At 51.9% G+C, this 12,613-nt stretch overlaps 5 protein-coding genes across 5 annotated transcripts; 4 read left to right on the forward strand and 1 right to left on the reverse strand.

Annotated features, from left to right (window-relative positions):
* Positions 1–2,547: 2,547 nt before the first annotated feature.
* Positions 2,548–4,881, forward strand: CH63R_05011 (Amine oxidase; the record flags this gene model as incomplete). The annotated part of the gene is made up of 1 exon (XM_018299986.1): positions 2,548–4,881. One exon carries the CDS (start codon positions 2,548–2,550, stop codon positions 4,879–4,881), a length of 2,334 nt encoding a protein of 777 aa, XP_018161232.1.
* A 373-nt stretch (positions 4,882–5,254) lies between these two features.
* On the reverse strand, positions 5,255–6,570 carry CH63R_05012 (Epoxide hydrolase; the record flags this gene model as incomplete). The annotated part of the gene is made up of 3 exons (XM_018299987.1): positions 5,255–5,617; positions 5,692–6,287; positions 6,345–6,570. 3 exons carry the CDS (start codon positions 6,568–6,570, stop codon positions 5,255–5,257), a joined length of 1,185 nt encoding a protein of 394 aa, XP_018161233.1.
* Positions 6,571–7,782: 1,212 nt separating this feature from the next.
* On the forward strand, positions 7,783–9,099 carry CH63R_05013 (Calcineurin-like phosphoesterase; the record flags this gene model as incomplete). The annotated part of the gene is made up of 2 exons (XM_018299988.1): positions 7,783–7,966; positions 8,042–9,099. 2 exons carry the CDS (start codon positions 7,783–7,785, stop codon positions 9,097–9,099), a joined length of 1,242 nt encoding a protein of 413 aa, XP_018161234.1.
* Positions 9,100–9,972: 873 nt separating this feature from the next.
* On the forward strand, positions 9,973–10,209 carry CH63R_05014 (uncharacterized protein; the record flags this gene model as incomplete). The annotated part of the gene is made up of 1 exon (XM_018299989.1): positions 9,973–10,209. One exon carries the CDS (start codon positions 9,973–9,975, stop codon positions 10,207–10,209), a length of 237 nt encoding a protein of 78 aa, XP_018161235.1.
* Positions 10,210–10,217: 8 nt separating this feature from the next.
* On the forward strand, positions 10,218–11,957 carry CH63R_05015 (Methyltransferase; the record flags this gene model as incomplete). Its single annotated transcript, XM_018299990.1, has 9 exons — positions 10,218–10,253; positions 10,342–10,392; positions 10,451–10,544; positions 10,721–10,936; positions 10,999–11,021; positions 11,083–11,120; positions 11,186–11,323; positions 11,421–11,840; positions 11,915–11,957. 9 exons carry the CDS (start codon positions 10,218–10,220, stop codon positions 11,955–11,957), a joined length of 1,059 nt encoding a protein of 352 aa, XP_018161236.1.
* Positions 11,958–12,613: the final 656 nt, after the last annotated feature.

The raw sequence follows: 12,613 nt of genomic DNA on the forward strand, positions 1-12,613 counted from the left end.
TTCGGTTGCTCTGAGTATTGGCGTCCGTTTGTTGAATTGAAAAGTGTGAACCTGTCTTGGTGATCGCAGGTGCAAGTTTGACTCCTCTGGGACGTGGGAACATTTGCCCATTCCAGTAAAGTCCTGTACCACACTTGACATTCAGTAATGTTTACAGAGAACACAGACATCTGCATACATTCTACTATGGCACCATCTTATTTACCGTTGTTTGTACGTGAAGATGAAGTAAGATTCAATGAATATGACAAAAGATTATGTTAGCTGCAGATGCCGTCTAAGAAGTTTGGGTCATGGAAATTGCATCTCGGAGGGAAACTATCTTTCTACATTGACAAAGGTTTTTTTTTTTTTTTCTTTGTCAGATATGTATGACAAAGTGAGATGTGCAGAGTAAAGAGGTTGACTAAGAAGTAGGAGATACATTATGTGAGTGGGCATTACAGGGCCATTAGGGGCTCTTAAAACCTGGGGATCTGTATAAACCGTTCTATAGATAGGGATCAGATTTTAGATTGGCTTTTCGAGGTGGTACCTACAGAACCGTACTGTGTTTATTCCATTCACGGTTACAGATGGCTTATTGCCATTGAAAATCACTCCCTGCTAATGAAAGGTATACTGAGAAATCGCCAGTGCGAAGATCAAAATTCCTCAACTTCAACCGCCACGACCTTATCTGCATTGTCATGTACTACCTTCTTGCTATTTGGAGAGGTGATAGACGAAGTATCTCGAACAACGACTACACGTATCCAAGATTTAAAGCTTACAACACATAACAAGCTGAGTACAAGGCGAAGGGTGCTAGTGAAACCTGCTGTTGCAAGGTAAAAGTTCTACTTTCCGATATAGGTATATATATCACCTATTTCAAAATGCGCAAAGACACAAATGTCGGCGTTGAGACAGGCGTTTCCCTCCTACCAATATCCTTCTATTATGGGGGCTGGTTATGAATCCCGAGAACACAGGTTCAACGTCTAATCTTCCCTGTCACTACACGTCACTACAGGTTACGCGGCAGGGACTTCTGCCATGTCAACCACTCGGGAAAAAACATATCGTTGAGATGTTCTATCTAGTTAGCATGGGACACGGCGTTGAGCATGGGATGTGACTTCGACACATCTTGCGAAAGCATGCGTAAACGTCCCTTTTGTGTACTAGGCTACATCTGGGCACGTCCGCAGTTTGTGTGCTTGGAAAGACCTGCTGACAGAGGTAAGGTCGTGAAATGTCCTACTCGCTCTGAAGGAAGGCATATCGGGATGGTTGGACGCCATCAAGGCAAACAAAACTCTCCCACGTTACACAGGAATAGAACAGCAGGAACAGATCAGAGAGTGCGCATGATGCTATCTTGCAGCGACTTTGGGGAAGTCATAGCAACACAATTGGAATGAAAATGGAAATGGATGGAATTCTCTTCCCCTACTTACACGATACTGTATGGGTGAGAGTAGCAGCAACGCAAACAATTCCTCAATCCCCTCGCTATGCTGCGTCTTATCTCGTGACTCACACGACGTCAGTCCTCTTCATCAACTTTTAACTCTAGCCTACCAATTCCCGAGGATACGAACCACACGCGTGATTGATGGGACTGATTGCTAGCTCTTATCTGACTTCTGAGCCCCCAATTTTTGGGTTCGTATTTCAGCTGCAAACCCACTGGGATGTTGGAAGCAAAAAAAAGGGGAAGGGGAAAAGTTTGAGTACATTACACTTCATTAGCAGCTGAATTAAACTTTATGGGTTTCATAATTCAAATTCTCGTCTTAGTCAGTGCCAAGACCGAAAGCTAAAGTACGATCCGACTGATCCTCAGCACCACGACGAGGACGCTCACGAACAGCCACGGCTTGACAGCTGCACGGAAGCCGCGGAAGCAGCGGAGAGCAAATTAAACCGCGTCGACTTCCAAGGAACAAGGCCACAATAATCTGGTGCACTTTTCGGGCAAGACGGTACTGTCAAAGCCATCACTTTCGAGAGAGGCCACCGTTTACCACGACTGCCCAAAACCTTCCGACAAGTGAGACAGAAGAGAAAGTTCCGAAGTTCCGAAGTTCAGACAATCAAACACCGAACGCAAGATGATCAGACGCATGGCGGTGTCTATTTCCAGCTTGGATGTGTACAAAAAGCTGTCAGAAACCTTGGCACGAACGCTAGATCGGATTTCCCTTCCATTCCACCCTCTTCCACAAACGCAGTAATCGATGCTGTGTTGTCAGTAGTTACGCGGACAGCTCCAGAGAATACCGTTTCTGTTGACCAAAGCAATAAAATCCGGAGGGTCGACTCGTAATCAGCCACTTGGAAGTAAGAACGTTTCTGTAAATACCAATCCTTGGTGGCATCTTCACCGTAACCGAAGGCCTTCTGGCCGAACATTGAGTAGGTCAATAAATACAACATCAGCCACAGTATCAGATCCTATTCGCTGATAAAATACCGTTTGTAACGTACTTCTAGACTTGCATCACTTGTCGTGTGCAATGATTCAGCTCGATCAGAACATCAATGTCTACCTAGGCAGACATGTATCTGAGGCAGTTGTCTCTCTGCCTTCTGGCATTTCTTTGGGCAGCCTGTGAACCAGCCGAGGCCGGCAGATCGACCAAGCCCTTTGCAAACATTAGCACCTGCGACATCAACGGAGTTGCGCCCAAGGTGAAGGCTACCAAAGCCAACGTGTGGTCTCCAATCTCCCCCGGAGACAACCTTGCTGTCTGGAATCTCCTTCACCAGCCAGCCACGGGCCTTAATCTCACAGATCCCAGTAAGGCTACGATCACAGACAACTACGTCTATTGGATAGACACTCTGCCCACCAACAAGTCCAACGTTCTACCGTATCTCCATGGGGCTGCCAATCCGCCACCAAAGTATGCGCGGGTGGTCATTTTCCGTGGCGGACAGGAAGTGCCAGATTCTCAAGAGTATATGGTCGGGCCTCTTCCCGTAACGGCTGACACAAGGGTTGAGGAGCTCGACTATATCTTCAACGGCGGTACCGGAGGGAATGTTCCTTTCAACAGCCGCTATTTCGATGCTGCCCGCGAAGCAGCCACCGAGCCGTTGTTGGTTTCGGTCATGAGGAACATCTCAGACATTACCTCGGAGCTAATTGGCGGCGTATACCACGGGATGGGAGACAATCGAACGACTCTCCATACAACCAGTGGCACGCCTATGTCATACGACGGTACCCAAGCCTTCCGCACCGTCATGTTCAGATACCCTAATGCGGCAGCGTATCTGACGCCCTTGGACTTTTTCGTAATGCTGGACATCACCGGAACGGATGCTTCGCGTTACAGATTGAGGGGGATCGTCACCAACGAAAGATTCTTCCCTACGACTGCGGCTATCAGGGCTGCTTGGGTGGAAGGAGGGCTGAAGAAACAGTTCAAACAAACGCGGAACCCGGATTGGGCGTTTCTCGATTACAAGTCTGAGCTTGGCGCCCGAGATTTGGAACACAAGCTGGCGCCCCAGAGTCTCGAGATTGGAGGGAAACGTTACAAGATCGACGAGGAAGAAAAGTACATCGAATATATGGGCTGGTCTTTCTACACCTCGTACTCTCGAACACTTGGGCTCATGTACTACGACATCAGGTTCAAGGGCGACAGCGTCATCTACGAGCTCTCGCTGCAGGAAGCTACAGCCCAGTACGCCGGCTTCACACCGAGTGCTGCCGGAACAGTCTATCAAGATACGCATTACAGCTTAGGTACTAACCTCGGTACCTTGGTTGAGGGATACGACTGTCCGTTCGGCAGCACATTCTGGAACGTCACACATCACGAGGGCAACTCCTCGGTCGTCAATACCGATGCCATATGCATCTTTGAAGCAGATGCTGGCTACCCTATCTCACGGCATAGATTTGAAGCGGAAAACAAGTACGGGTTCAGTTACCTGGGAACTGTGAAAGCGTCGGCTCTTACTATGCGGTCCATTGCAACTGTTGGTAATTATGACTACATGTTCGACTATTCTTTTCATGTCGATGGTTCTCTCGAAGTCGTTGTCCGAGCTTCTGGATTCATACAAGCCTCTTTCTACCACCCGGACCAGGAACAATTCGGACCTAGGGTTCAGGAAGCAACCATGGGGTCCCTTCACGACCACGTCTTGACTTACAAGGCCGATTTTGACATCGTTGATACCAAAAACAGTCTCGAAGTGAGCCAGCTTGTGTTGGTCAACCAGACGCAGCCATGGTACCCCGAGCTTGGTTTCTTTGAGCAGATGCAGCTGCAGAAGTCCACGATGAAGGGTGAGCAGCAGTTCAACTGGCAACCAAACCAAGCAGCCATGTACTGTGTCGTCAATCCCGGAGCCAACAACTCGTGGGGCGAGAAGCGCGGCTACCGAATCATCCCTGGAAGATCCAACATCCACCTCACGTCCCTCGACTCTCCCTGGACCAAGCACCAGAGCCCGTTTGCCAAGTCTCACCTGGCGCTCTCTCGGCAACACGACAACGAGCCGTACGCGAACAGCCATTCCAACGTCAACCTGCCTCTGAAACCCCAGCAGGATTTCCTCAAGTTCTTTGACGGCGAGAGCGTGGAGAACGAGGACATCGTTCTCTGGTTCAACTTGGGCATGCACCACTTCACGAGGTCCGAGGACGTCCCCGTCACGCTTTACAACGAGGCCGTCAGCAGCATAGTCTTTGCGCCCCAAAACTTCCACGACAGAGCGCAGGACGGCGATCTGCGCAACAGGAGATGGATCTCTGTCAACAGGACGTCTGGGGAACTTCGGTTCGACTCCTACGGCGTCGAGCTACCCTCGCAATGCCGAGTTGAGTTTTCAGAGCCTGTTTTGGGCATCAAGAAGAATGAGGGGGGAGCTTGAAGGACTGTGGGCGGTTTCGGCCACGACAGTCGCGCAGCCAGTCACGAGGGACTCGTATTTGTTATGATACTCATAAACAGTTCGGGTGCAAAACTCCAAGGCCTCGTTCTTTCAACGCTTCTTTGAACTCTTCTGTCTACTCCAGTCCTCCAGAGCGATACTCGGGTCGAATCTGGTTGTTTACTCGGTTCGAAGAAGGCCTTAGACCTGTGGCAGGGGGTGCAGGGGGTGTAATGTTCGCCACTGGTTTCCAGGACTGCTTGACCAGGTCCCGTACATCTTGCATCAAACCATCGGGATGCTCAAGTGCTGCAAAGTGCCCGGCATTGTCACGTTCTGTGAAATCGTTAGCCTCCGCTGCCACATGTACAGATCAGTCAACCAGCCCTGGTCTCATACCTCTGTAGAATACCAAGTCGCCCGTCCGCTCAACCGCCCGTCTTGATGCCGGCTCAGTGTCAAAGAGGAAAGACGTGTACCCAAAGGGAACTCGAATGCGGTTTTCCTCTTGCATGACAAACTCATTAAAGTCCTCGTGGGATGGGCTTTCGTAGTAAGGCAGCATTGAAGGCAAGATGCAGCCGGTGAAGAAATAAAGCGATACCGTCGTTAAGATCGCCTTTGTCCAAAACGGTTTGGCTTGATTCTCAGGGTTCGCGGCCTCGTTGTACTTCTCGCCCACCCACATGAGGGTACCCATGGGATTATCATGCAACGCTATGCCAATCGTATGAGGCTTTTTGTATCTCAGGTCAGTCAGTGGTCATTCCCTGCCAATGCGCTAGAGTAATCTCGGGAACATTGACTCACCCGAGTTCTCATGGCGACAGCATAGCCTATGTGATTCTGAAGCCAGTCTTCACCGCGCTCGGCAACCCTCTTTTCGCGATCAGTGTATTCCGCACCATCTGGCATGGGACTGGGCGCGAAGTTGCAGTGCACAAGCTTGCAAGAGTCGGTGTACTTGGAACCCAGCTCGCGTCCGACGAAATGACCCCAGTCGCCGCACTGGACCATGTACTCATTGTACCCAAGCCCCTTCATGAGTTTGTCGAAGACGCGAGCGTTGTCTTGTAGCTTCCATCCCGACCGCGGCGGCCAAGAGGACCAGCAGAAGCCCGGCATGCTGGGCGCGACGACGTGGAAAGCCGGGTCGTTCGGGTCGGTTGGGTTAGACAATGGTCCCCATACTTGGCTAAACTCCCAAAAGGATCCAGGCCAGCCATGGACGGCAAGCAGTGGAATTGCCTTTAGGCGGTCTGACCGGGCATGAACGAAGTGAATTTGGAGGTCCTCGATGGTGGCGATGTGATGAGGCACTTGGTTCATCTCCTCCTGCACATCGTACCAATTGAAATCGGTCGTCCAAGCATTGTACAGGTTCTCCGCCCATTGGTACTCAGGGCCTGAGGTATGTTGTCAGTCCCTCGAGGAGAAACGGGTTGAGGTCTCAAAGAACTGACCATAGTTTGGACCAGCATCCGGGACAACAGGCTTGCCAGGAAGCCTCGTGTCTCGGAGCTTGCGTTGCAGTCGTTCAACTTCCGCTGCTGGGATATCGACCTTGAAGTCTTGGATTTGGATGCCCGGCATACTTGGTCTGGTTTGGGAGATGCTGTGATATAGTGTGACCTTTGCAAGCCGGTTCGATGGGTTCTGTTGGATTATCCTAAAGATAAATGCAACCATCTTTTGGGATTATCGGATGAACACATGTCTGTGATGCAATCGTAACCGAGGTGGCGGAAAACCTGATAGCCGTCCACGGACCACATAACACTGCCCTCCGACCAATGTGCCCCTCATGATCCTCTTATGATATCACTGAGCATGAGCCGTACCTTTTCAACGGCATATTCAAGTCAATCCATGTCTACTAATGTGTATAGCTCTTCTCTTAATAGCACAAGTACCGGTTGCAAGCACCGACAAAGGACTGACCCCATAATCGCATATAAAAACGCGGCGAAATGCTCGAAACGTCAAGAGAGGTAGTAGTGGCAAAGGTGTCTGGTAAGCACACGGATTCCTTCCACTGTTCCAGTAGGTGCCGCCAGCTAGGGTTGCATGTCTTGGGATGCTTCAAGTAGGCAGCTCGAGCTTCGATCAAAGCGCAAGGGGCTAACGTGGCTGAAAGCCGCCGATAACTGACACCCCAAGACCCGCGATCACTGCACATGTGGGTTCGTGCCCTTTTCTCGCTAGGATGCATGTCGACAAGAAGTTGGTGGTTGAAGACCCAGCTCCGTGTGTCGTACAACCAGACCTGTAATTAAACCAATGTTCCCTTCGCCGCTTTCAGCCAGAGGGTTGAGCACTTTTGTGTGTCTACTCATGTGCCTACAAACTTGATCTTGGCGTATGCTCGATGTTTCCGGTGACACGGGGGTACTACAACAGTCAGAGGGAGACTTACACATTGACCATTCGCCTGCAAGGAGTTACTATGATCCTCAACTCCTCTGATCAAGACCACAAACGTTAATAGGTTGGGTAATAGGAATCTTGGAGTTTACATTACACTGCGCTTTATCCACATAACTCTGTGTGTTGTATTGGAGTGTGATGCATGACATTCATACCACGACGTCTACCATCTTTGGCCTCATTGTGTACCTGTGTGGCCTCGAAAGGAACCCCCTTAGCTGTGGATCCCCGTTTCTGCAAACTCAACACACAAAAGAGGCCGACTTTTGTTTCCTCCCTGCCGAGAACATGCACGTTTGGTGTTTTCCCCCAACGTCTCTTAGACGTGGTGATGAAACGATGTCACAACGCGCATAGCCCGAGCCACCACGAAACTTCAGATGATGGTTTTATATATGAGGCGGGCTGTTCTTGATGAAGCTACTCCTGGGTTACGTTTGAACGCGGATGTTTCAGAGGATCTAGCAATTAACGATGGCATCACAGATTGTGGCCAGAGTGTGTGCCGTCGCCGCCATCGTCATGGGAACATCGCGCGGCATTCCAGAAGCGTGCCGGCGGCAAGTTGCCATGATGAACAAAGGTGGCAGCCCATTGAGCTTCAGCAACGACGGGGTCTTCAAAATCTCCATCTTTGAAGACCTTCACTTTGGGGAGAGTGAGTTTATAGAGATTTCTGGCATGGGGTAGACGCGTCGACTTGGGAACTTCGCTTGCTGATAGCAGGTTGCAGATGCATGGGAGGCGTGGGGCCCTGCGGCAGACATCAAGACTGTCGGAGTCATCAAAAAGGTGCTTGACGATGAGAAACCGGACCTGGTGGTGCTGAACGGCGACCTCATCACTGGCGAGAACGCATACCTGGAAAACGCCACCTTCGTCCTCGACCAGCTAGTCAAACCGATGGTGGAGCGCGACCTCCCGTGGGCAAGCACCTACGGTAACCACGACTATCAACTCAACATCACGGGGAGCGACATCCTCGCGAGGGAGAAGCAGTGGCCCAACGCCCGCACGCAGAAGATGGTCTCGAACCCCAATGCCGGGGTCTCCAACTACTACCTCCCAGTCTACCCGTCCGATTGCACGAAGGACGACTGCAAGCCCGATGTGATTCTCTGGTTCTTCGACAGCAGGGGCGGCTTCGCGTACATGCAGACCAACTCGGACGACTCGGTGAAGATGGTCGGCCAACCGAACTGGGTTGACGGGAGCGTCGTCGACTGGTTCAAGTCGACGAGCGCCGACCTCAACAAGAAGCACAACGCAAAGATCCCCGGCGTCGCCTTCGTTCACATACCGCCCAAGGTGTCGCGGGCCATCCAGGACAAGGGGATCGACGCCGAGAAGAACCCCGGCATCAACGACGACAAGCCGCTGTCGCACCAGGCCGAAGGGTGGTGCGACGACGGCAGCCAGAAGACCAGCTGCCGCTACGGCGGCCAGGACGTCGCGTTCATGAAGGCCGTCTCGGAGAGCCAGGGCGTGATCGGCGTCTTCAGCGGCCACGACCACGGCAACAGCTGGTGCACCAAGTGGAAGGGCAAGGTGGACGGCGTGGCGGTGGACGGGACGGGCGTGAACCTGTGCTTCGGCCAGCGCACCGGGTACGGCGGGTATGGCAACTGGATCCGCGGTTCGAGGCAGCTCTTCTTGACGCGGGACATGTTGGCCAAGGGCGAGCTCGACACGTCCATCCGACTGGAGTCTGGCGCCGTTGTTGGCTCGGTGACGTTGAACTCGACCTACGGCGAGGACAAGTACCCCGCCACTCCGAATGACAGGACCTGACGGAAACGAGGATACATCGCGGCTCGGTCTGCAAGGCCTTCTGGGGATCTTTGTGGTCTTACAAACTAAACTTGCGGAGCCTGCGTAATTATGCGTCGTTCCCAGTATTCGCGATAGGCATTGAGTAATACCCAACCTGCTGTTTCTAGTATACGCTCTTGTTTGTTCCACTGTCTCTAGCTTCTGATAGTACTCTCACTCAGTCTTACAACTCTTTGAAAGCAATCAACAAGTACATCAGTGATCGGTGCGATGGAACCAACGGCAGGCATCTTATCTTAACCGCTTACCTTCCAAGTAACAAAAGGCTAAATGGCCAAATTCTTTCTTTCTTCATCCAAAAACAAAACAGGGATGGAGACTTTGAGCAACCAGCAAAAGTAAGTGACCAGCATGGGGGTCGAACCCACAATCTCCTGATTCCACGGTATATCGTAGTCAGACGCCTTGCCATTGGGCCAACCGGCCAGACAATTAGGAACACCTGCGGTGCTCGCCTGTGTTGTGTCCAGCCTCCGAGTGAGTTTATACTTGACTCAAAAGCCTTCGAACATCACAAACCCAATCTCTTTCACACGAACTGCACCCTAGTCAGGCCCTGGTCCATCGGGTCACCATCAAGATGGGCTCTCTGTCTGGAGTTGCATGCATAGACCCCACCACCAAGAGAAGACATCCCAGTCACCGCCACCTTGTTGCCCGTTGGACCTGACCTGATTCCTCCTGTTGGCCTGTTGGCCTGTTGGCGAAGAGCGAGGGATCGATCAAAAACCCCCCTAGTCACGCTCGTTGGTTGGACGAAAATGATACCATAAACGCCCTGGTCCCAAGACAATATCCCGCACACCTCGAACCAACAATGAAACCAACAACATGTTACCTAGTCCACGCGTGCATATCGCCCCCCCTCCTCCCCCGGTGGGTTCGTTGAACCCAACCTGTTCAAAGTGTACCCGACTACCTGTTCTCATTCTCCCACCTGATTCCTCCTCACGCCCCCCCCGCACCACCTACTTGGACTCTCCAAGCACCGCACCCGGCAGTCTGGATCGAGCTAAAATCTCGCCTCGGCGTTTTTCTCTACTCTCCTCCTCTTCTTGTTTGCCCTAGGGAAAGTAATGGACAGCGATGGGATAGAATGGGCTAGAGACGAAGTAAGTCAAACATGAAACCAGTTACTCACACGACCTAGTTATTATGTGTGCTGCTGTGCGTCCTTGACGAGATGCTGACGGCGTGCAGAGCACACACGTTGACGACATGGATTCCGACGTCGACTCCGCGATCGACGAGGTAGGCCACCACGAGAATATCCCTCACAGCTGAGCTGAACCCCACCTGACGATAGCAGGCGACCGGACAGACCGATTTGCTCTCCTTGACGTCGAGCATCCTCGATTACCAGTTCGAAAACGGCAGATCATACCACTCCATGAGCCAAGGCAGTTGAGTCATCCATACACGGGCCGTCGCGGCCATGATGTGTGCACCCGTGTTAATGATCGGCAGAATATGCATACCCAAATGATGATGTACTTTCCATTCCTCCCTTTGGCCTTTGTCTACGGCAGCAGCAGCAACGCAGGAACTTGTTGTTAATCTGACAGTGAAATGCGTCTAGCAAGAGCTTATACGCTACGGTATGGTAGATCCAAACCCACAATGCCCGCCCCAACCAAGCACGGAGTTCGTAGAGACGCTCACGCGGGACCAGATCTTCAGCACCACATCTGGCTGATAACCCTGGACGGAGAGCTGGGAACTAGTCCGGGCAGACATACGGCGAAGAGAGTGCTGGATATGGGCACAGGGACTGGTATCTGGGCCATCGACTTTGGTCAGTGTTGGGTCTTTTTCCGTGTTTGGGAGATTAGGGTTCGAGCTGACTTACTCCGCCAGCCGACGCATATCCTGGCGCGGAGGTAAAGATTTTGGGAATGCCGAAGTCTTCCAGAAGAGTGTCGAGAACTGACTTGTTCCAAGGTTATTGGTGTAGACCTGAGTGCTATCCAGCCTGAGCTGTAGGTTTGACGCATGCCAACTCGCGTACTCGTTCGTCCTCGTTAACCCACTTCTCCCCGTCCAGATTGCCAGCCAATTGCAGTTTCGAGATTGACGACCTTGAGCTCGATTGGGAGTGGAACCAACCCTTCGATTACATCTTCAACCGCTCTGTCGCAGGCAGTTGGTCGAATTTCCGGTCCATCATTCAAAAGGCCTATGAGTATGAACCCCCTGATCGTCCTCCGTTTGCCACTTTCCGTCCCCGCTCTTCCCCGTACTCCCATCGACAGGAGAAGAAGTTGACTTTCTGGGTGTAGCAACTTGGAGCCAGGCGGCTATTTCGAGATCCAAGACCTGGAACTCCCGTCGTACTGCGACGACGGCACCGTGCCCCCGACGGCGGCCCTCTACCGGTGGCAGAACGCGCTCGTGGACGCCTCCAACGAGATCGGCCGGCCCCTCAACTACGCGCCGTCCTCCCTGGGCGACCTCCGGGACGTCGGCTTCGTCGAGATCCGCCACCGGGTCTTCCAGTGGCCGTTCAACTCGTGGCCCGAGGACCCCAAGCTGAAGGAGATCGGCCGCTGGAACTGCGCGAACCTGGACATGGGGCTCGAGGGCTTCTCTCTGGCGCTCATGACGAGGGTCAAGGGGTGGACGCGGGACGCCGTCGAGGAGCTGTGCGAGGAGGTCAAGAGGGAGGTCGTGGACACGAGGTTGCACGCATACTGGAAACAGTGGGTTTTAATTCTTCCCTCTTTATTTTCTATTCTTCAAACTTGTCGTGGGAACCGCTAACCACCATTGCTAGACACGTTATATATGCCAGAAAACCCGGTGGAGCGCCGTCCTGAGTGTCCGAGAAGCCCCATATTGTTGTGTTTGTCTTGAAAGAAGCATATCAAAGACCACACCAATACCAGTTGCTACGCACGCAAGCCCAAGATGGACCGGTCAAGCGACATGAGTTCTCGAGGGCTCCCGAATAAGAGGATTCAGTGAAACAGCATCAAAATTTGAGATCGGAATGGTTTTGCCACCAAATGTCTAGGAAGCGGAAAACATGGATCGAGGACAGGCAGCTATTGTAGCTCATCTCAGGGTTCTCTTCTTTGGGCGTGGCAAAAGAAGTCTCCAGACGAAGTTTGACTCGACTTTGTCCGTCTGCCCATCACGGTCTCTCCAAAGTCAACCATCGTGTAAGGGGGGGTGGAACGGGTGATTGAAAGCTCATTCATACCCGTCAAACGCTATGAAAACGTCTCTAGAAGCAAGCCTGTTGCTCGGAACAAACTCCATGGCACCCCTCTCACTCAGACCAAGTTGCAGCAGGCGCGTTGACATAGGCACAGGCTCTTCCGCGTTTGTAGCAGAAAATGTCCTTTTGCAATCATCTGTTAGCTATACTTCCTAAGTCAACATGATTAACCGATCGATTCTGCTGGGCAACAATGCAATGAGAAGCTATGTATGTCTTTATTTCCTCGTCTCTATGTAACCTCTCAAGGGG

This window comes from Colletotrichum higginsianum, chromosome 3, assembly GCF_001672515.1.
Source record: "Colletotrichum higginsianum IMI 349063 chromosome 3, whole genome shotgun sequence".
In the NCBI taxonomy this organism is placed as follows: domain Eukaryota; kingdom Fungi; phylum Ascomycota; class Sordariomycetes; order Glomerellales; family Glomerellaceae; genus Colletotrichum; species Colletotrichum higginsianum.